Below are 24,784 nucleotides of genomic sequence, written 5' to 3'. Positions count from 1 at the left end.
GAGGGCGATCCGGAGTCTGAGACCAGGGAAGGCACCGGGCAGAGATGATCTCCCAGGCGAAATGCTGAGGGAGGGTGGCGTTTGTGCACAGACTGCCCTATATGACATCATAACAACAGTCTGGACCACTGGACGGGTTCCGCAGGACTGGAAGGATGCCCTGGTGGTCCCCCTCTTTAAGAAGGGGGACCGTACCGACTGTAACAACTACAGGGGCATCTCACTCCTCAGTGTGCCGGGTAAGGTCCTGGCAAGGATTATTCAACATCGCCTTGCTAGGCATGCTGAGGAGAGGCTTGCGGAGCCCCAATGTGGTTTCAGGAAAGGGCGGTCCTGCACAGATGCCATATTTTCTGTCCGTCTGCTACAGCAGAGGTGTAGGGAATTCCAAAAAGACCTACATCTCTGCTTTATTGACCTGGTCAAGGCCTATGATACCATCAGTAGGACTGGGCTCTGGGTTGTTCTTCGTGCTTTCGGAGTCCCTGACCCTCTGCTCACGATCATTAAGGACCTTCATGATGGTGAGCGGGCCCGGGTAAAACTACGTGGCCGGGAGTCGGAGCCTTTCCCTGTACACCTTGGGGTGCGACAGGGATGTCCTCTGGCTCCCACATTATTTAACATCTATTTCGACTGCGTAGTTCGTGAAGCCTTCAATAGCTGTACCGGGGGAATTACCATTTGGTACAGATATAATGGGAGGCTGATCGACGCCCGGGTGCGATCAAGGGATGGCTCCCTATTGGTCAACCACGTTATGTATGCCGATGATTTGGTAATAGCTGCTCATTCAGAAGAGGAGTTGGAGACGCTGCTGCTGAGACTGGAGCGTGCCACTAAGAGGTGGGGCCTTACCATCAGCCCCACCAAAACTAAGCACCTGCCTGGGTATTTTGTACCATCGGGCACTCCGCCCCCACAACTCCCAATCGGTGATGGGGCAGTTGTGGAGAGAGTAGAGAGTTTCCCATACCTGGGCAGTGTGCTCATGACCGGCTCCAGTTTATCAGCAGAGGTCTCACTCCGAATCAGTCGAGCGGCAATATCTTTTCATCGGTTGCGTAACGCTGTGTGGAAGCTACCTGGTCTGTCGCTCCGCACGAAGCTTCAGGTCTTCTCGGCCACGGTCATTCCCTCCCTTCTCTATGCTTGCGAAACGTGGACCCCCCTAGTGGAGCATCTTCGCCGGTTGGAAACATTTAGGCTGGCCTGCCTACGATCCATCCTGGGTTTAACCAGGCTGGATTGTGTGAGGAGCTCACAAGTCCTTGAAAGATCTGGGCAAAGTCCCATCAGTGAGCTCCTCCGGCAGGCAAGGCTGCGTTGGCTGGGTCATGTAGCCCGCATGCCCAGCCACCGCATGCCTAAACAGCTTTTGTTCGGCCGGATCGAGGGGGCTAAACGGGCGCGGCACGGGCTAGAGAAGAGATGGAGTGATGTGGTACAGGAGGACGTGGAGCTGAGTGGACTTGCCGATGACTGGTACCAGCGGTGTCAAGATCGGCCTCAGTGGAGGAGGCTCGTGAAGGACGCTACTGGGCAGTTGGAGGCAGTCGCCCTCCAACAACAACGGAGGGCGGAGGAGCGACGCTCACAACAACGAGCGGAGCGCCGGGTGGCTAAAGCACAGCAAGTTGGCACAGTAGGGGGCACAGGTGGTGCATCAGCCAGTCATCTCGGTCATCTCGGTCAGTCGACCCGTGGCACCTGGGTCTGCCCCGTGACCTCCTGCCAGCGGGCGTTCGACACTTCACGTGGCCTCAAGGTGCACATGGCCTGGCACAAGCGTCGTGGTGACGTCACCGCCACTTAGTGGCGAATGGCGGTTGTTGTTGTTGTGTTGTATCGGTGTGTGTGTGTATCTGTATGTGTGTGTGTATCGGTGTGTGTGTGGCAGTTGTTGTGTGTGTGTGGGGACCAGTAGTGTAGCAGTTTAGTGCACCGTGCTACAAACCCGGTGACCCAAGTTCAATTCCTGCTCACGGCCAACATCGGTGACGATTATCTTATCTGGTCCTGGGCCTCCCCCGAGGACGACTTAGCCTCAATTGAGAGTACCTGGTGCAGTGAGTAGTAAATATCACCACTGGGGAGATTAAGGCGGTTGGCCGTAGTGCTGGCCACCCACCCCCCTCTTGTGCCGTGCCAACCTTCAGGTGCTGCTTTTTGCTACTAACGGGACTTGCCCCAACAGTCTGTTAAGGCTATACGGGGGGGGGGGAATCATTTGCCTCTGCGTGCGTGTGCAGGTTACAGGATCATGACCGATGGGCGAACCTTGTTCGTGAACGCGTCAACTTGCAACGTGAACTACGAACCCGTCAACCCACCCATCGTCATCGACCTGCCCAACCCGTAGCGGCGCCTTCGTGCCTTCGATTGAATGCGGATGGCTCTGGAACAATCTCCGCCTTTCAACGACTTATTCTCTGGGACGTAGGCCATCGCAAAACAGTTTTTATGATGAGAAAAATCGATTTATTTTACCAGGTCAATGCTCCTCTGAGCTATGTAACTCTTTTATCAGAAGCGACCTGGCTATCACAAACGATAGCAACTCAACGAAGTGGCTCATCATCATCACCATGTGGGAAATGTCTAGGAGCAGCCAAATACTTTAAAATGCGTCACTGACGTTGATTCTAAATGTGGAGGGAAAAAGCTGGAGGATCCGGAGAAAAATCCACGCGATCACGGGGGTACGAGAGAGAGAGACACGCAAACTCCAAATACACAGCAGGGGTCAGGGTCGGGATCAAACCAACGACCTCCTGCGTACCAGGCGAGTTAACATTTCCTAGCCACCAAGGCCTGTGGAGGCATCTGCGGCATGTCTCATGTTTCGCTGCCATTGCTCTTGTTTGATTCTGCACTTCGCTTGAGTCGACAGCCAACGTCACGCTTGAAGCGCTCCTCTGTACCCAGCTTTGGGTTTGAAAACCAAAAAAGGTCAAAAGAGTTGCTATCATTTTTTTTTAGATTGATGGCTTTTGAGTATTTTGTTTGTTGTTGTTGGCCTCCTGTTGTAATGGAATGTCGCTTATTTGGTACTTGCTCGTCAGGCATTATTTGGTACACGTGTAGTGACACAGCGCCGACTGCTGTCCAGCAGCGGCAACTGCGGGGGACAGTTAGCGCACTCACGCCGTCGAGCGCGTACACGGCTGTGTGTGCCGGCAGGGTGGAGTAACTGGGGCAAGGGTCACGGAAGACCTCATCGGGAGGCTCCTGGAACTCGCTCTTGGGTTCGAGAATGGAGGCGTGGCCAGGGCGGAGTCAGGGCGGAGCCAGGCTGCGGCGAGTAGAATAAAAGCAGCGGAGAGCTCTGGGCTGCCGGTTCTGGGAGTGGACTTGTCTCGTCGTCGCTGTCGTCTTCACCGCCTTCGTCCGCTGCCGCCTTCACCCAATAATTGCGCGGCCGGACAGTCGTTGGCTGTCTCGGTCGACGCCGTCGGTGCAACGCGGTCAGGGTCGTGTCTGGGCCGGGCGGTACGGCAACGTGGCTGAGAAGGGAGGCCGGAGTTGGTGTAACGGAAATAGAGAGAAGGTGCCTCCTGCAACTACCTCGTCTCTGACTGAGTGTGCTACACACACACACACACAGCGACGAGGAGCACACTACACATGCATAGGCCCTCCCTCTTCATGCCCCACCTCCTTCCTGTTTAGACCACGCCCCCTTTTTGTATGGGCCCACCCCTTTTTTTACTCAACCCCTCCACTTTCTCTTTAGGCCCCACCTTCTTCCTGTTTAGACCACGCCCTCTTTTTATCCTCACCACCCCACACTTCTTCTTTAGGCCCCACACCCTCCTGTTTAGGCCTCGCCAAAAGAGGACGAAGGTGGGGGTGGGTGTATTGCCTTAAATCTTAATTTGGAGCTTTCGTGACTGCAGGAATTACTCTTTGGTTCTTTCAGTAAAGTCACGTATAAAGATAAAATAATGCATTAAATAATAGTATACGACGTTTCGATTGCAACACAAGCAATCATCATCAGGTATAAATGAAATAGCAACAAAAATCTAACCAGAAAACTATAGACAGACATATAAGCAGACAGATATCACCAAGATACATAGAGAGAGAGTAACACAGGCACACAGAGAGAAATCGTCTCTGTGACGAGGCCTTAAGTAGAGAGAGGGGGCGGGGGCGGAGAGAGGGAGGGGTTAGAGAAAAAAAATTAGCATGTCAATGAGTAAGACGACGCGTGGTAAAGTACGCAAGCTTGAAAATTAGGAGAACGGGAGAAAGACACACTAAATTAAATAACATAGCAAAATATCGAAATGTTATGTAATGCAACACAGAGAGTCGGTCAACACACAATTAATGCATAGCCTGGTCGATTACGTATTTCAAAGATTGCTAAGTTAGAATTTAAGTGTGAAAATTCCAAAGAGAGACAAAACATAAAACACGAGGAACGGAGACACACAGAGCAGAACATAAGAACGACAAAAAAACGAGTGGAGACAGAAAAAGTACACTAAATACACAGGCAGAGAGAGAAAACAAAAAACCAGAGAGAGAGAAAAATATAAACTTAAAACTTCCCCGTAGAAGTGGTTCAATCTTAATTTGGAGCTTTCGTAACTGCAGGAATTACTCTTTAGTTCTGTCGGCCCCCTCTCTCTATTTAAGGCCTCGTCACAGAGACGACCTCTCTCTGTGTGCCTATGTGTTGCTCTCTCTCTATGTATCTTGGTGATATCTGTCTGCTTATATGTCTGTCTAAAGTTTTCTGGTTCGATTTTTGTTGCTATTTCATTTATACCTGATGATGATTGCTTGTGTTGCAATCGAAACGTCGTATACTATTATTTAATGTATTGCCTTAGTTAGAAAGATCGTTTGTTTCTCAGTCTGCTTGTCCAGACCTCCCTTTCGCTGGCGACAGACTCCACCACTACACGACTATACACTACACGTTTCACGACTATACACTACACTATGCATTACTATACACTACACTACTGTAAAGGAGAGCCGACACAAGATTGCAGGGGTTTCGTCTTTTAATCCTTTTCTCCCATCCACACCTGTCCCCAGCCGTCCCAATCTCGTTCCCGCCAAAGGCCCCCTCTTCCCGCCTGTTCTTCCCTTATATCCCCTCGATCACCCCTCCCATTAACCCTCCTATTGGTGGGAATCCTTCCCCTGACACCCCTACACTACCATAAACAGACTCTAGCTCTTCCTGGGGAATTCCCAGGCGTTCCCAGGCCAGCCGAGCAACATCGTCCTGCATGCGTGTCCTGGGCCGGCCTTGGGATCTTCTCCCAGTGGGACATGCTGCCCGGTAGAGTTCCAGGGGAGTCTACCAGGAGGCATCCTTACTGGGTGCCCGAACCACCTCAACTGGCTTCTCTTGATCCGGAGGAGCAGCGGCTCGACTCTGAGGCTCTCACGGATTACCGAGCTCCTCACTCTGTCGCAGAGAGTGAGACCGGCAACCCTGCGGAGAAACCTCATTTCGGCTCCTTGTCCCCGCGATCTCATCGTTTCGGTCATCACCCAAAGCTCATCACCATAGGTGAGGGTGGGAACGTAGATCGACCTTTAAACCGCGAGCTCTGTTCGAGAACTCAGCTTCCACTTTACTACCACGGAACGGTGCGGCGCACTGCAAACCCCGCACCGATCCACTGGCCGATCTCCCGCTCCCACCTGGCGTCACTCGAGAAAGAGGCCCCCGAGTTACTTGAACTCCTCCATTAAGGGCAGCTGTTCCCCCCTCTCCTGGAGAGAACAATCCACCGTCTCCCGGGAGTGAACCACGACCTCCGATTTGGAGGTGCCGATCTTCATCCCAGGCGCTTCACACTCGGCATCGAACCGTTCAAGTGCCCGCCGGAGACGGCAGACTGACGAGGCAAAGAGGACGACAGCGACGCCACCTCCATGCCCCCTGCACTGGATATTCTCCACACCTCGGCTGCGCCTTGATATCCTGTCCATGGAAATCACCAACGGCAGTGGAGACAAGACGCACCCTTGGCGGAGTCCAACACCCACAGCGAACAACTTTTGATTTAACACCAACTCTCTCTGGGAATAGAGGGACCGGATAGCACACCAAAGGGGCCGTCCATAAATGACGTCACGCGATTTTGGACGATTTTTGACCCCCCCTCCCCTCGTCACACGGTGTCACAAAAAGTCAGATCCCCCCCCCTCAAATAGGACGTCACAAAGCTCTGCCCCCCCCCCAAAATAAAACATGCTTCAAATCACTTTAAACTGTTGTCATTGTAGTGCGTATTTAATGTGGCGCTGCACTCTGATGTTGTAGGAGAAAACATTTATTAAAAAGTCTATTTAATTGACTAGAACGTGTTGTCTATATTTATTTAAGGTTGCGCATTTTGATGTGACGTCACATTTCTCAACCCCCCCCCCTCGTCACACACCGTCACATTTATGGACGGCCCCAAAGCAGCACCGGTACATCATACTAATCGGAGGTGTGGGGGAAAGGCGACAAACTCCACACAAAAAGCAGTTCTAAAGAAACTGGTTTTCAATATAGATGATTTAACAGAAAACAACTTTGCGTAACAAACCGTTGCCCAAAGTGGTATTTTTTTTATGGTCCAGGGTTTTGGAATCCCCTGACGGAGGAGGATTCCTCCTCCACCTTTAAAAATTGAAGCATTATCAACTCAACATAATTGTGCAGGACGGTGATGATGACGATGTCATAAGGAAACTATTTGTGATGTAATTTGTGATGTAATGAGGACGCACAATGGTTGACGTGGGCCTGAGTCGTCAGGTCGGATGATAATGATGGTGATGGTGACGATAATGATGATGTCATAGGGAACCCAAATGTGATGTCATTTGTGATATCATGAGGAAGCACAATAGGTGACGTGAGCCTGAGTCATTGGGCAGGACGATGATGATGATGTCATAGGGAAGCCAATTGTGATGTCATTTGTGATGTCATAAGAAAGCACAGTGGGTGACGTGGAATTGAGTGGTTGGGCAGGACGATGATGATGATAATGATGAAGATGATGATGCCATAAGGAAATCCATTGTTTGTCATTTGTGATGTCATGAGAAAGCACAAAGTCATTGGCCAGGATGATGATGATGTCATACGGAAACCTATTGTGACGTAATTTGTGATGGCAATGAGAAAGCACAAAGTCATTGGGCAAGATGATGATGATGATGATGAAATGTCATAGGGAAACCAATTGTGATGTCATGAGGACGATGATGATGTCATAGGGAAACCAATTGTAATGTCATTTGTGATGTCATGAGGAGGCACAATGGGTGACGCGGGCCCAAGGTCGTGGAGTCCCAGGCTGGTAGGGAGCCATAATTCCTGCGAATTTATGTAGCAAAAAATAAATACATTCTGAACAGACCCATGGTTATAGTTACGCTAACTACGGACCTATAACGTTATCTTAATGTAGCCTTTGAAGTTGAACGTGTTTGTTTATTGTTCCAAACGCACACTGCCGATTTTCGGCCACGAAATCACGTTTCGTCGACACGACGCGACTGGATCGCATTCAAAGAGCCGAACGGCTCACAGGGCTTAAAGCAGCGGCGGCGAGGACGTCACCACTGTGGCGCTCGTGCCAGGCTAGGTGCACTTTTGAGGCCACGCGAAAGTGTGGATGGCTCGCGGCTGGGAAGAGATCACTGGACGGACAAGGATACTTTTTGTTTTAGTTTTACCAGGGTTAAGGCCCCTCATAGCTGAACAGCTCTTTTTCAGGAGTGACCCTGGCTATCACAAACGATATCAGCTCAACAAAGTGGGCTTATAATCGTGTGGAGGGAAAAACCGGAGGACCCGGAGAAAAATCCACGCGACCACGGGGAGAGAGACAGAGAGAGAGACACGCAAACTCCAAATATACAGACAGGCGTCAGGGTCGGGATCGAACCCACGACCTCCTGTATACCAGGAGAGGTAGTTAACATCTCCTAGCCACCGTTATATTTAGAGAGAAAGAGACACGCAAACTCCAAATATACAGCAGCAGACGTCGTCAGGGTCGGGATTAAACCCACGACCTCCTGTATACCAGGAGAGGTAGTTAACATCTCCTAGCCACCGTTATATTTAGAGAGAAAGAGACACGCAAATTCCAAATATCCAGCAGCAGACATCGTCAGGGTCTGGATTAAACCCACGACCTCCTGTATACCAGGAGAGGTAGTTAACATCTCCCAGCCCACCGTGGACCAGGTGTTCGGCGTTGACTGAGATGATAGACGCGCACCACCTGTGCTCCCACATTCTTGTGAGCGTTTCAAACGCGGGCAGTTGCACAAGAAATAACACGCGATTCGTGCAACGCAAAGTCGATTCAAAAATTAAAATTTCGATTCAAAGCTTTCGTGACTGCAGGGATTCATATTCTTGGTTCTTTCGGTAAAGTCACGTAGAAGGGAAATAATAAAATAATAAACATTATGTTTTATTTTTAGTATTTTATTATTTCCCTTCTACGTGACTTTACCGAAAGAACCAAGAACATCGATTAAAAACGTTCTTCATTTTGAAGGGGTTGGAGGTAATCCGGGGAACTATTTGGTTCTGTTTTTTTTGTTTGTTTTATTTGCGATGCAACTTTGATTCCAGAGCAGTTTGAGAGTACACGCGTGTTAGGGGCCGTTCATAAATGACGCGTCACGCACCTAGGGGGGGGGGGGGGTCTCAGACATTTGTGACGATATGTGACGAGGGGGGGGGGGGGGTTTGAGAAATGTGACGTCACATCAAAATGCGCAACTTTATAAATAAATATAGACAACACGTTCTACTTAATTAAATAGACTTTTTAATAAATGTTTTCTCCTACAACATCAGAGTGCAGCGCCACATTAAATACGCACTACAAAGACAATAGTTTAAAGCGATTTGAAGCATTTTTTATTTTTTTTGGGGGGTGGGGGGCAGAGCTTTGTGACGTCATATTTGAGGGGGCGGGGGGTCTGACTTTTTATGACTCCGCGTGACGAAGGGGGGGGGGGGTCAAAAATCGTCCAAAATCGCGTGACGTCATTTATGGACGGCCCCTTGAACCGCTTCGCGCTGACAACCCCCTCTGTCCGATCCGCGGCGGTCATTCGGGGCAGGAGTCGCGGAACCAAAAGAGCGGAGGAGAGCGAGACAAATCCAAGTCGGTTCCAAACAACAACAACAACAGAAACTCCAAACGTTGACGTGAAGATGAAAATCCTCGATGGTGGCCACGAGCCGGAGACAGCGGCGGTGGCGGCGGTCGTGAATGAAACACCTCACGAAGCAGGAGGTCGTGAGCGTGCCTCTCATGGTGAACTGGACTCCCATGGTAAAATATATTTGTATGGTTAACCGGACTCCCGTGGTGAACTGGATACTCATGGTAAACTGGACTTTCATGGTGAACTGGACTATCATGGTGAACTGGATACCCATGGTAAACTGGACTCCCATGGTGAACTGGACTCCCATGGTAAACTAGAGTTCCATGGTAAACTGGACTTTCATGGTGAACTGGATACCCATGGTAAACTGGACTCCCATGGTAAACTAGAGTTCCATGGTAAACTGGACTTTCATGGTAAACTGGACTCCCATGGTGAACTGGACTCCCATGGTAAACTAGAGTTCCATGCTAAACTGGACTCCCATGGTGAACTGGACTTTCATGGTGAACTGGATACCCATGGTGAACTGGACTCCCATGGTGAACTAGAGTTCCATGGTGAACTGGACTCCCATGGTGAACTGGACTTTCATGGTGAACTGGATACTCATGGTGAACTGGACTCCCATGGTGAACTAGAGTTCCATGGTGAACTGGACTCCCATGGTGAACTGGCCTCCCATGGTAAACTGGATACTCATGGTGAACTGGACTCCCATGGTAAACTAGAGTTCCATGGTGAACTGGACTCCCATGGTGAACTGGACTTTCATGGTTAACTGGATACTCATGGTGAACTGGACTCCTATGGTGAACTAGAGTTCCATGGTGAACTGGACGCCCATGGTGAACTGGACTCCCATGGTAAACTGGATACTCATGGTGAACTGGACTCCCATGGTAAACTAGAGTTCCATGGTGAACTGGACTCCCATGGTGAACTGGACTTTCATGGTAAACTGGATACTCATGGTAAACTGGACTCCCATGGTAAACTAGAGTTCCATGGTGAACTGGGATACCCAAGTGTGGTGAAGTATGGTGCCGGGTACGGTGACGGCCTACGGCACCAGTCCAGGCGGTCGCCCTTCCCGGGGCGATGTTGGTCGTGAACTGTACACTGGGCGTCACGAAGTCCCTGCGCCACCGCTCCCCACGTCACAGAAGATGGACGGGGGGTGGGGGGAGGCACTTAGCTATCAATTGCTTTTGTAACAAACAGAACTTTGCCCTCCGTTTAAAACGACCGTGCCAGCCAATGGCATCGCGTGCATTCGTGCCCACATCGATGACTAATTGTACTTGTGTAATGCGGGCGTAAATGGGCGGGTCGGATGTGACGATCCGAGAGGGAGGAGTCAGGGTCACGTGGGGGGAGATGTTATAGCGGGGAGACAGGAAGACATCTGGGTCAGTCGGGGGAGTGAAGAGGGGAGAACACGTTGGGTGGTCGCCGTGCCTCAGCCTGGTGGCTGAGGAGCTCATGACGGCGCCAGCCAGCGGGGTGGAAGAGAGAGTTGGGGATAGAGACAGAGAGTGGCGATATCGCCACAGAGGCCACGCAGGGCTGAGGTTGAGGAGTGGCGAGATCGCCACACACGGTAAGACTCGGCACCGCCAGTCAGCGGTGACCGAGCACGGAGGAACGGGGAGCAGCGGTGGAGCTGCAGAGGGAGCAGCCGGAGGGCTGCACCAGGGACCTGCAGCGGAGCTGCAGGAGCGCGGAAGGCTACGGGAGCGAAGGCAGAGGTCGAGCTGCCAAGCGGGGAGACTCTGAGCGAGGGCCGTGTGGGACAAGTGTAAGAACCCAAATAAAGGACAACGGAGACAGACCCAGGATCGAGTCCTTTATTACACTTGTTTGAGACACCATTGAGAATCGGAATGTTTATTGACACCGGAGGAATCCGATGAGCTATAAAGCTCTTTTATCCACAGATTTCCAATCGGTAACAGCCCCAGCCACGCCTCTGCCGGCTATGGGTGTTGTTCAACCATCCCTATACGATGTGTCGCATAGAAGTGTAGTGCAATGGTGGGCGCGTTGATGCACTGGGAACCCGGCGGGGCCTAGTTCGATTTCCGCTCACGGCCGCCGCCACCAGTGATAGCGATTGTTTGAATCGGGTTCTGGGCCTCCCCTAGGTTGACTCGGCCTCAAATGAGTACCTGGTAGCATTGTGTAGTAAACTGGAGAGACAAAGGCGGCCGGGCGTGGTTGCTGGCCACCCACCCCCTCGTGTGCCACAGTGATAGCCTACATAGGTGCTGCTACTCGCTAACAGCATTTGCCCCAAGTCTGTTGAGGCTATAGGGCGGAATCTGTGTCTTTGTAGCATAGAAGTAGAGTACAACAATGGATAGTGCTGCAGCCATTGACGTAACATTTACAGTTGTTGCCCGTCTAAGTGTGATCCAGGGTCAAATCGTGCATGGCTTCTGAGATCTGAGCAGATCGGATGGCTGTAGGAGGGGAGTTCCAGACCATGTATGTCTGTATGTTGTGTGTAGTGGCTTCACAAGCGACAGAGACGGTGTAGTCACGTAGAAGGGAAGTAATAAAATAATAAAAATAAAACATAATAAAATAATTTCACAACGTTTCGGCCACAACGCAAGCAGCCGTCCTCAGGTGAAAACCAGGTCTGTCGGGGAGACAGAGTCTGAATGAAACAGCACACGAGCTTGGAGCGTGTATATAAGCTGGGCGCCTTGACAAATGAATTTGCATATCAATATGAATTTAGCATATTTATGGTAAATTCAGGAATGTGATTAGTACTACATATGCATGTGCATTATGCAGGACTAGCAGCATCAAAGGGAGGGGATATGGGAAATGCAGGTATGTGAATACTGTAGTATATATAAATATGCTAAATTCCTCTTGATATGCAAATTCTTTTGTCGAAGCGCCCCTTCCCCCCCCTTCCAACTCAGCTTATATATATGCTCCAAGCTCGCGTGCTGTTTCATTCAGACGCTGTCTCCCCGACAGACCTGGTTTTCACCTGAGGACGGCTGCTTGCGTTGTGGCCGAAACGTTGTGAAAATTATTTTATCATGTTTTATTTTTATTATTTTATTACTTCCCTTCTACGTGACTTTACCGAAAGAACCAAGAAGATGAATCCCTGCAGTCACGAAAGCTTTAAATCGAAAGAAAAGAAACGGTGTAGTCAAGGCAGCGTTATTTATTATAACTCAAAGGAATTATACAACACTGAGAAGGGGTAACGGCCCCTTCACCCGTACTAGACTGGGATACACCCCTAGGCTATCTGCCTAACTATGCTCCCAGGTCCTCCGCTAAGGGCGCTAGGGGAGGCTACCTGACCTAGCCCAGCCAAGGCGCAGGTCATACATTAAATCACAACCTGAAAAGCACAAACAAGTGTGTTTGTGTGTTTGTGCTTTCGCTACGTTGTCCCCACCTGAAGAAGGATGATTGTGTTGTGCCGAAACGTCGTGATTAATTTTTTTTTTTACCTACGTGACTTTACCGAAAAAAAACAAAGACTTCCTATTTGTCATACTTTGATACTGGCAAACAGGTATCTCATGTTATAGCTGTTCATCCCGAGCTATCAATGCTCTGATGTGTGTGGCATTGTGCTTGTGCTGTTCGCCTTGTGGCGCTGTCCTCTGGTCTGACACTGGTGGTGAGACGAGGCCTTAAAGAAGGCTGCCGTCTCTGGTGTAGGCCAAGCAGTTTCAGAGACAATGCATACAACACTCTTTGGTACTTTCGGTAAAGTCACGTCGGTATAAAACAAAATTAATGAAATCACGACGTTTCGGGCGCAACACAAGCGTCCGTCAATCTGAGGATGCTTGCGTTGCGCGCGAAACGTCGTGATTCATTATATTCTATTTTCTACCCACGTGACTTTACCAAAAGAACCAAAGAGTGTGGATCCCTGCAGTCACGAAAACTTCCATTGCATACAACACTATCAACGCAGTGTTTGCTTGCATATTTGATCACAAGCATGATGTGTTTGGTTCATGCAGACTTGATGAGGCCTTGCAATTGGTGTGTCTATTTGGTATTTGAACATATTAATACCACTCCTCTATATTTACAGACAGGGTAAAGCCTGATAATAGGGTTTTTACCCCTTTTTCTGGCAACAAAACAGGTGGTAAGATGTTAAACTCTGATAATATATGCATTGTCCTTGAAACAGTTTATCAGAGTATGTTTTTTGTTTCCATTCTGACCACAAGCATTGTGATTAATGCAGACATGATTCCTCGTGTAATGTGAGGTTATACCTGGAGGATGATGATTGGCTCTGCCGGCCTCAGCTCGCGACCAATGGGGCGTGGCCCTGGAGCCGTACAGTATCTTCGGGAAAGTTCCAGGGGTGTGGCTGAGGATTGGCTGCGTGGTATCACGTGGGCCAGGGATTAAAAGGGGACGGAGAAAGACAGCACGTGGTCAGTGTGCGGAGGAACGAAGGGGGAGGCCACGTGGCTGGTGCCGTGGTCCCGCGCCAGCCACGTGGCGGGCTGCGGCAGTCTCTCTCTCCCTCACGCTGTCAGCCAGCAGCGTGAGGGAGCAAGGGAACTGGAGGAACGAATGTGGTGGAAGCTGTGAACGAAATCGAATAAAGAACTCTCAAGTCACGACATCGTCTGAACGGGGTTTATTACACTCGTGAAAGGTTTCAGTTTGGTGTTTTAACATATTAACACAACTGTTTTGTTGACAGAAAAAAGGGGGAAAAAAACCTATTATCATACTTTGGTACTGGCAAAGGAGGTCCCATGATGGAGGGTAAAGCCTATTGGGTTTTTCTTTCATCAACATAGGATGTATTCTAGATTTGAAGCTTTCATGACTACAAGGATTCATACTCTTAGTTTTTTCGGTAAAGTCACGTAGGTAAAAAATGAAATTAATTTAATCATTTTTAATTCATTTGAATTTCATTTTTTACCTACGTGACTTTACCGAAAATACTAAGAGTATAGGATGTATTGAAAAAAATATATATATCGATGATGATGCCTTGCATGTGTCTATTCGGTGTGTCTGAATATCACCTGATGTATTCTGCGATGTTAGCCATCGGCTAACATCGCATCACCGTCTGTGTGCGATGCCCGGAGCGAGAGATGCAAAGGCACCTTGCTACATTTCTGTTCATAAGAGGTTGTTGTTGTTGTTGGGTTAGATTCAAGGCCGTAGCCATGGAGTCAACATTGGGGGGGACCAAATCTTCCAGGGGGTCTGGGGTCCCTCCCCAGAAAAAAAATCTAAATTTGAAAACTAATTTCTTGCCATTTCCTGCCTAAAATATTAAAAAATTAACTAACACATGGGATGGACTTTTATTTATTTTCTACAACAATGTCCAATAGTGTATTGTATTACATTGCTCTGTTTTTTCTTTTTTTTACCTTTTCTTGTTTCATTGTATGTAATGGCAGAGATTAGGGATTAATAAAGTACAACCATAACCACAATAATATAAACAGAAATCTATGCATTATTATATGAAGACAAGTCCAGATAGTGTGGCCAATGTTTAGCAGATTGTTGTTTTTATTTACATAGCATCGCAATAATTAGTTTTTTAAATATATTTTTTATAGCAATATATTGGGGGGGGGGGCATTTAGAGCATATTTGAATATTGGGGGGGGGGGGGATCCCCACCCTCCAATATATATTATAATTACGGCCTTAGTGAGATTGTGTAAATATAAATGTGCCGTTAAACCCGCCACCACCCGGCACAGGCAACTTAGTTGAGGTTTGTCACGTGAACAGAACGTGCCAATTCGAGTGTTGGAGAGTAAATCCACAACATTTACAATCTGAGTACGACGTTTCGCCAGTAATTACGACGATAATTTTTGTTGTTGCGGACAATCAATGACCGTCGGTAATAAATCCTCAGTGAGCTCACGAATCCTTTAATCCGAGGTTTTACATTTTTTCTTAATCGAATTGCTGTTTAGTTAAAAGGAATTCTGGTGCAACTTTTGCCGGTGAGTATACAACTCGTGGGACGACTGGTAGTGCCCCACGTGGGCGTGGCCTAGTCCCGTGTGGGCGTGGCCTAGCCCAGTGTGGGCGTGACCTGACCCAATGTGGGCGTGGCCTAACCCAGTATGGGCGTGGCCTGACCCAGTGTGGGCGTGGCCTAACCCAGCGTAGGCGTGGCCTAGCCCAGTGTAGGCGTGACCTGACCCAGTGTGGGCGTGGCCTAGCCCAGTGTAGGCGTGGCCTGACCCAGTGTGGGCGTGGCCTAGCCCAGTGTGGGCGTGGCTTGGCCCAACGTGGGCGTGGCCTGACCCAGTGTGGGCGTGGCCTAACCCAGTGTAGGCGTGGCCTGCCCCAGTATGGGCGTGGCCTGACCCCCATTCAATGGAACGAGCAGACACTTTGTGGGCATGGCCTGATCCTAAATCGACAAGGCCCGATCCTAACCGGACATGGCTCAACTGTGTCAACTTGCCCAGTTCCTTGTGGGCATCGCTTGATTTAATGTGTGCATGGCCCACATTTACATGGGCGTGGCCTGACCCTGCGTGGGTGTGACCTGATCCTACATGGGCTTTGTCTGACCCAAGTTGGACATGGCCTGACTCTTTATAGGTGTGGCCTGACCCAAGTTGAGCGTGGCCTGAACCAAGTTGAGCGTGACCTGATCCTACATGGGGTTTGGCTGACCCAAGTTGGCTGTGGCCTGACCCTAGATAGGCGTGGCCTGACCCAAGCTGGCCGTGGCCTGACCCTAGATAGGCGTGGCCTGACCCAAGTTGGCCGTGGCCTGACCCAAGTTGGCCGTGGCCTGACCCAAGTTGGCCATGGCCTGACCCAAGATAGGCGTGGCGTGACCCAAGTTGGACATGGCCTGACTCTTTATAGGTGTGGCCTGACCCAAGTTGGGTGTGGCCTGACCCAAGATAGGCGTGGCCTGACCCAAGTTGGACATGGCCTGACTCTTTATAGGTGTGGCCTGACCCAAGTTGGGTGTGGCCTGACCCAAGATGGGCGTGGCCTGACCCAAGTTGGTTGTGGCCTGACCCAAGTTGGGAGTGGCCTGATTCTACATGGGTATGACCAGACCCTGTCTGGAGAAAGCCCGATCTGGCGGACGCATGCCCCGACCCCAACCCCACACGGGCAAGTCCCGACCCCTGACGTAGACCCAGGCTGGACCCTGGGTGCCCGTGCCGGTTCCCGATCCACCCTCCCTGGGACCAGCCCAGCTGTGGGTGACCAACTCCGGCACCGCACCAGCCCACTGACTGCCGTCGACCGTAGGCCAGGCCTTCCCTGCCGCCGCAGCCGGCGTTTGCGAAATACGCCGGTCTGGCGTAGTGGAACCCGGACACTCCGAAACCCCTCGAAGCGCCGACGTGGGCCGGATGAGCCTTCAGCGCTTGCAGTGGCATCACTCCGGCCGACATCCGACGATTGCCGGCGTAGCCCGCGATGTGGTGCCCCAGGGTCACCCCATCGTCCGACGCCGTTTTGTAGACCTGCGCGCCCCGCACCACTTTGTTGAGGCCTAGAGCCTCGTACAGATCGACGGGGGCAGTCGCGGCGGTGACGGCGGTCGCGGCGGTCGCGGCGGTCGCCGCGTCGGCGTCGGCGGCGGGATGCGCCCGGTAGTTGGGCGCGAGCGGCAGGATGCTGCCGCAGATCGTCGACACGACGCCACCGTCCGGGCACTGGTCGTGGTCGGCGGGGTTTGCTTTGTCACCGCCGGAGCACGCCGGTGCTGCGGTGGCGGCGGCGGTGTCGGAAGCGGCGGCGTCGGCGGCGGTGGGACAGCACGGCGCTGCCGCCGCTGCCGTGGAATGAGACATCTGTAGGAACGAGCGCTCATTCCACGTGGGGCATTCGTCCTGGTGGTGGTGGTGCCGAGATTGTTGGTGGTGGCGGTAGCCGAGGCATCCGTAGCCGTGAAACTCTCCGACACGGGAGCGCTCGTGATGGTGCTGCTGCTGGTAGTGGTGGCCATGGTGCCACCCGCGGACGCCCGGGCCGTCGAGCGGCGTCGCGGGCCATCCATGGCAGGCCGTCACGGCCGGCGGACAGCCACGATGCTCCCCAGCGTGACCTCCTCTGTGACCTCCAGCGTGACCTCCAGCGTGACCTCCAGCGTGACCTCCAGCGTGACCTCCAGCGTGACCTCCAGCGTGACCTCCGTGTTGGTGGCGGCAGGAGGAGCAGCAGCAGGAGGAGGAGGGGCAGCAGCAGGATCCCGGCTCCCCCCCCACCGCCGCCTCGACGACTTTGGGTCCACAGATATTTTTGGGCGTCTCGTCGGGGCAGCAGCCAGAGCAGCAGGAACCCCGCGGCGTCGGGGGCAGCACCTCGACGCGGACGCCAAAGCCGTCGGCGCCGCCCTCCGCCACGTTCTCACCGGCACCGGGGCGGCACCCGGGCCAGCCAGCCGAGTCAGGCGAGGGCCCACGGCCGCCGCCGCCGTCGCCTCCGGCCTCGCGCCGCAGCGTGAGGGAGGTGCGGTGTGGGCCGCTGGGGCTGCCGCCGGAGCCGCCGACGCCGACGCCGTCGTCAGCCGCCCGGGCCAGTTCGAAGGGCTCGCGGTTGATCTCGAGCAGGACCGGGTAGGCCGTGGCGATGTGCGGCCCCTTGCGGTGCACGATCATGTGGCAGTGGTAGACGTCGATGTCGACTGGCGTGGTGGTGGAGTGGCCGTCGCACAGCAGGAAGCAGATGGTGTAGAGCGCCAGCTCGAACTCGGGGCTGGTGCCGATGAAGGAGCCGCCGATCGGCTTCACGAGGCCCTTCCAGGTGAACTGCACCGCGATCAGCTGGTCCTCCTCGTCGGGCTGGGAGCGGGGAGGGAGGAGGAGGAGGGAGGAAGAGGAGGGAGGAGGAGGAGGGAGGGAGGAGGAGGGAGGTAGATGAGAGGATGAGAGGAAGAAGGGAGGTAGTGATGGCTCTTAAGGAAGTGGGTGGCTTATCACCACCATCACCACCACCATCATCACCACCACCATCACCATCATCACCACCACCACCATCACCACCACCATCATCACCACCACCAACACCATCATCACCACCACTACCACCATCACCATCACCACAATCATCACCATCACCATCACCACAATCATCACCATCATCACCACCACCACCATCACCACCACCATCATCACCACCACCAACACCATCATCACCACCACTACCACCATCACCATCACCACAATCATCACCATCACCATCACCACAATCATCACCATCATCACCACCACCATCATCGCCACCATCACCACCAACATCATCGCCGCGTGGGAAATTTATAGCAGCGTCCCCATCCACGCGACCACCACGGGGAGAGAGACTCCAAATATAGAGCAGTAGGCGTTGTCAGGGTCAGGGGATTGTTGTGGTTGTTGTTGTGATTGTTGTTGTGGTTGTTGTGGTGGTTGTTGTGGTGGTTGGTGTCATTGTTGTTGGTGTGGTGATTGTTGTGCTTGTTGTTGTTGTGATTGTTGTGGTTGTTGGTTGCTGTGATTGGTGTTGTGGTTGTTGTTCTTGTTGCTGTGGTTGTTGTTGTGGTTGTTGTGATTGTTTTGGTTGTTGGTTGCTGTGATTGTTGTGATTGTTGCGATTGCTGTTGTTGTGATTGTTGTGGTTGTTATGATTGTTATGGTTGATGTTGCGATTGTTCTTGTGATTGCTGTTGTGGTTGTTGTGATTGTTGTTGTGATTGTTGCCGTTGTTGTGATTGTTGTGGTTGTTATAATTGTTGCTGTTGTTGCGATTGTTGTTATTGTTGTGGTTCTTGTTATTGTTGAGGTTGTTGTGGTTGTTGGTCGTTGTGGTTGTTGTGGTTCTTGTGATCGTTGTGGTTCTTGTGATTGTTGTTACGGTTGATGTTGTCGTTGTCGCCGTTGCGGCGTTTACCTTTGCGCAGCGCTTGCGCTTCGAGACGTATCCGTGGTAGTCGACAGCGCCGCGCTTCTCCTGCAGGTAGAACTGCAGCCAGTTGTGGAAGCCTGTGACGTCACGGCGACGCGTCTCGCCCACGAACACGTGCTCGAAGCCACACGAGTCAGGCCTGGGGTGGGCCGCGGGGTCGACGACGATTCAACGCGGACCCGTCGCTTCATCATCTCGCTGGCGGTGGTGGCTGTGGTGGTGATGGTGATGATGCTGCTGCTGCTACTGCTGCTACTGCTGCTGATGATGATGATGCTGTTGTTGCTACTGCTGCTGATGATGATGCTGTTGTTGCTGCTGCTACTTCTGCTGATGCTGCTATTGCTGCTGATGATGATGCTGTTGTTGCTACTGCTGCTGCTGTTGTTGCTATTGCTAATGTTGCTGTTGATACTGCTGCTATTGCTGTTGATGCTGCTGTTGATGATGCTGCTGCTCTTGATGATGGTGTTGATGATGCTGCTGCTCTTGATGATGCTGTTGCTATTGCTGTTGATGCCGCTTTTGATGATGCTACTGCTGTTGATATTGCTGTTGATGCTGCTGTTGTTGCTACTGCTGCTAATGATGCTACTGCTGTTGCTACTGCTGCTGATGCTGCTATTGCTGCTGCTGATGATGCTGTTGTTGCTATGGCTAATGTTGCTATTGATGCTGCTGCTATTGCTGTTGATGCTGTTGCTCTTGATGATGCTGTTGATGATGCTGCTGCTGTTGATGATGCTCTTGCTATTGCTGTTGATGCCGCTTTTGATGATGCTACTGCTGTTGCTATTGCTGTTGATGCTGCTGTTGATGCTGCTGCTATTGATAAAGCTGCTGCTATTGATAAAGCTGCTGCTGTTGACGATGCTGCTGCTGTTGATGCTGCTGCTGTTGACAAAGCTGCTGCTGTTGACGATGCTGCTATTGATAAAGCTGCTGCTGTTGATGCTGCTGTTGTTGATGCTGGCGCTATTGATGTTGATGATACTGCTGTTGGTGATGCTGGCGCTATTGCTATTGCCGCTGTTACTGATGCAAATGTACAACGATTCTTCTTAGCGATGAATGTAACAATGGATTTCTTTTTGTTTGTTGTTGAACCGTAACACAGATTTTGACAACACTCACCACATGGGCATTTAAAAGCAGTGCGTTGGTTACGTTCTGACTTACGAACGGCTCGACTTACGAACGGGCCCCTGGGGGACACGAAGTGTGTTCGTAAGTCGAGGACCCCCAATGCATTTTGTGCTTTACGATTTGGGCCACTCACTCGGTTTTGCCGCTCCTGCTGTAGAGCTCGAACCAGATCTGGAATAACTGCTTCTTGAAGGCGTCCGTGTCGGGTGAGGAACAACCCTTTGAGACGAGATACTTGTGTGCGATCTGTGACAAAGGATACAGACAAAGATCCCCCGCATAGCCTTAGCAGACTGTTGGGGCAAGTGCTGTTAGCGAGTCGCACTTGTTTGTGACAAAGACAGCGATCCCCGGTATAGCCTTCGACAGACTGTGCTGGGGCACGTGTTGGTAGTGAGAACCTATTTGTGACACAGAACAACAACAACCGCCATTCGTCATATAGTGGCGATGACGTCACCACGGCGCTTGTGAAGTACCGTTGATGACTCTTGGACACCGTTGGTGAGGCACACGTATTTATTCCGTACAAGTAGTCACAACTGTGGACATACAATACTAGAGGGGGTATCGGCACCCTCACCCGGCTAGCTGGGAATACACTGCTAGCTATCTCTGACCTACCTCCTAGTCCTCCACTAACGGGCTAGGGGAGGCTGTCTGGCCCGACACTGGTAAGTCGGGCTACGGTACCCGGAGTCCCAGAGCACTAGCTCTGGTTCTCGGGACCACGCCGCTGGCTCGGTCCTGCGCGGCCCTGACAAGGGCGGCGTCCCAGGGGAGTCCAGGGCTCTAGCTAGACGATCTTCGGTCTTCACTCGTTTAGCTTTAACATTCTGCCCCGAGCCCTCTGACACATCCCCCTTTATACTCAACCCCCGCTGAGGGGTGGGGCCCCGGGCTGCCTGGTGCGGACGTCGTTGAGAGCACCCCCCCCCCGTGCACTCACGTAGCCCCGCCCACTGTGTTTGTTTCCCATAAGCTGCCATGCATAACGGCTCTCTCTCTAACACCCCTACACTTGTACCAGGCTATGCGCACGTGAAGGCCACGTGAAGTGTCGAACCCCCGCTGGCAGGAGGTCACGGGACAGACCCAGGTGCTGCCATAGGTTGACTGACCGATATGACTGGCAGATGGCCAACCTGTGCCCCCTACTATGCCAACTTGTTGTGAGCGTCGCTCCTCTGCCCTCCGTTGTTGCTGGAGGCCAATCTTGACACCACTGGTACCAGTTATTGGCAAGTCCACTCTGCTCCATGTCCTATCGCACCTCATCATTCTATCCCTTCTCCAGCCCCTGCTGTGCCCATTTAGCCCCCTCTATCCGGCCGAACAAATGCTGCTTGGGCATGCGGTGGATGGGCATGCGCGCTACGTGAACCAGCCAACGCAGCCTTGGATGCCGGAGGAGCTCACCAATGGCACTATGTCTAGATCTTTTGAGGATTTGTGAGCGCCTCACACAATCCAGCCTTGTTAAACCCAGGATAGATCATAGACAGGCCAGACTGAATGTTTGTAACTGGCGAAGATGTTCCGTTTGGGGGGTCCACGTTTCGGAAGCGTAGAGAAGAGAGGGCATGACAGTGACCGAGAAGACCCAAAGATTCGTGTGGAGTGACAGACCAGGAATCTTCCACACAGCGTTAGGCAGGCGATGAAAAGATAATGCCGCTTGACTGATTTGGAGTGAGGCCTCTGCTGTCAAACCAGAGCTGTTCACGAGTACACTGCCCAGAAATGGAAAACTCTCCACGACTGCCCTACCAATGGGGAATTGAGGAAATTGAGTATTTGATGACACAAAATAGTTTTGGAGGGTCTGATGGTAAGGCCCCACCTCTTAGTGACACACTCCAGGTTCAGCAGCAACGCCCCCAACTCCTCCTCTGAGTGGGCAGCAATCCCCAGATCATCAGCATACATATTATGGTTGACCAATAGGGAGCCATCCCTTGACCGCACCAGAGCATCGATCAGCTTCCCATTGTAACTGTACCAGATGGAAATTTCTCCAGTATCGCCATGAAACAATTATGTAACTATGTGGTCGAAAAATATGTTAAATAAGAACAACCCAGAGCCCAGGCCTACTGATGGTATAATAGGCCTTGACCAGGTCAATAAAGCGTTGTTGGAATTCCCTACACCTCTGCTATAGCAGACGGACAGAGAATATAGCATCTGTTCAGGACTGCCCTGGCCTGAAACCACATTGGGGCTCCGCAAGCCTCTCCTGAACATGCCTGGCAAGGCGATGCTGAATAACACTATGTAACACAATTTTTGTGTCCTGGGTAGTAAGTGTTATTTCGTAATTGCTTATCCCTAAAAAGTATAGAAATGGCTATTATTCCCCAAAAACTTTGCTTTTGTGACCAGGACAGTGATATTTTGAAATGTACCTATTTTCAATGAGAAAATGGGCGAATTTGTATATTTTCGTTCACATAAAGTCAGAAAAAACAACATATGAATCAAAATTAACATGAATTTATATACTAAAGTAATATAAAAATGACAACAAAAGATTTATAAGTGAGTAGTTTTTCAAGATTTACGATTATACTGTAAATCACTTTCACGAATCAGCCCCCAAATGTAGTCTCCCGTCATGTTCTCGATATACTGTCCTTGGTAGTGGCGTTCAAAGTCCAGTATATCCTGGTGGAAGCGCTCGTTTTGCTCCTCCGAGTACGTTCCCATGTTCTCCTTGAATTTATCATGATGAACATCAAGGATATGGACTTTGAGGGACATCCTACAGCCCATTGTGCCGTGGTTCTTCACCAGAGCCTCAAACAGCTCCACATAGTTTTCGACCTTGTGATTGCCCAGGAAGCCATGAACCACTGCGATAAAGCTGTCCCAAGCCACTTTCTCCTTACTAGTGAGCTTCTTGGGGAATTAATTGCATTCCAGGATCTTCTTTATCTGTGGTCTGATGAAGACACCGGCTTTGACCTTTGCCTCAGACAGCTTAGGGAAGAAGTCTTGAAGGTATTTGAAGGCTGCCGACTCCTTATCTAGAGCTCTGACAAATTGTTTCATAAGGCCCAATTTGATGTGCAGTGGTGGCATCAGCAGCTTCCGGAGGTCCACCAGTGGCTCTCACTTGACGTTGTTCCTCCCCACAGAGAACTCGGTCCGATGCGGCCAGTCCCGCCTGTGGTAGTGCGCCTTGGTGTCCCTGCTGTCCCAAAGGCAAAGATAGCAGGGAAACTTGGTAAAACCGCCTTGGAGACCCATCAGGAATGCCACCATTTTGAAGTCACCGATGACCTCCCAGCTGTACTCATCATACTTCAAGGTGTCCAGCAAGGTATTGATGCTGTTGTAATCCTCTTTGAGGTGCACCGAGTGAGCCAGGGGAAGAGACGGGTACTTGTTACCATTGTGGAGCAGCACGGCTTTGAGGCTCCTGGATGAGCTGTCAATGAAGAGGCGCCACTCATTCTGGTTACAGGCGATTCCGATTGCCTCGAACAGACTGGTCACATTGTGGCAGAAGCAGAGCCCATCTTGACGGGTGAAGAAGCTGCAAAAAGGTTGGTGACGCTTCCTCTGATCTGCGACTTGCACACTTTCATCCAACAAGTTCCACTGCTTGAGCCTCGATGTCAAAAGCTCGGCAATGGACTTGGTGAGACCAAGATCTCTGATCAAGTCGTTGAGGTATTTTTGGTTGGGGTAGTATGGGTTTCTCTCAGCTCCACCTCTGAAATTGTCATCTGGGTCTACGACGTCTTCCTCATTCTCTGACTTGCTGCTCTCTTCTAAAGACGGCTGCTCTCTCTCCGGACGAGTGGGTACGGAGAGCTCATGGCAGTGTGGCACCGGAGCGATGCATGAAGGAAGGTCCAAATACGTGATAGCAGGTGCATTCTTGCTAGTCGGACGTTTGGAAGGGTCCACCATGCAGAAGTAGCAGTTGCTTGAGTGGTCAGTGGGTTCCCGCCAAATTCTTCGGATAGCGAACTTCATGGCTCTCGTTTCCCCACTGTACCATCTTACAAAAATATATTTATTTCAACCATGACTAATGTGTAAGAGATCCTCGAAACATTTTTCATATTTGATATATATTTTTCAAAAACATGAAAACATTAATAACTTTTACAATTTTACAATTTGTAACAAATTTTATAACATAAAATTCCGAGCAACAATTGTCCATCTTACCTTCCAGAGTTTTTTCGCATTGCTCGCAGGTGAAATGAGGTGCCCAGGCTTTGTCTTGATCCCCAACAGGCATGCTGAAATATGCCTCGTAGGCCTCACACATCTTAGCAGACGCTTTCACAGAGTACTTCTTCGCTCTTGTCTTGATAAATTGGCCGCAGACATAGCAAAATGCGTCTGCCGGATGCTTGCAGCCTATTGATGCCATCTCAGAACATTTGAGATATGTATCTACGTAGGCAGCTGGAACTAAACTGAACTGGTGGGCTTAAGGCCCCTGTACTTATGCTCCTATTTATATTACTGGAAAGTTCTAGAATGTTCGAGAAGTTACCCCAAGTTTACTCAGCAATGA

At 51.0% G+C, this 24,784-nt stretch overlaps 1 protein-coding gene across 2 annotated transcripts in view; it reads left to right on the top strand.

Annotated features, from left to right (window-relative positions):
• LOC144951980 (metallophosphoesterase MPPED2-like) overlaps positions 1-4,027 on the top strand; it is a 28,254-nt gene extending 24,227 nt beyond the window's left edge. The window contains exon 6 of one of the 2 annotated variants that reach the window (XR_013640559.1): positions 2,253-2,377. Coding sequence is in view for 1 of the 2 variants with exons in the window: in XM_078882359.1 (XP_078738485.1) it covers positions 2,253-2,362 (110 nt within the window). In the remaining variant the exon portion in view is untranslated. Of the gene's footprint in view, positions 1-2,252 lie in introns of both variants that reach the window. The other variant, XM_078882359.1, reaches the window with a different exon arrangement.
• Positions 4,028-24,784: the final 20,757 nt, after the last annotated feature.

Source organism: Lampetra fluviatilis, chromosome 64, assembly GCF_964198595.1.
Source record: "Lampetra fluviatilis chromosome 64, kcLamFluv1.1, whole genome shotgun sequence".
Classification (NCBI taxonomy): Eukaryota; Metazoa; Chordata; class Hyperoartia; order Petromyzontiformes; family Petromyzontidae; genus Lampetra; species Lampetra fluviatilis.
This window is presented reverse-complemented; position numbering and strand designations above follow the sequence as displayed.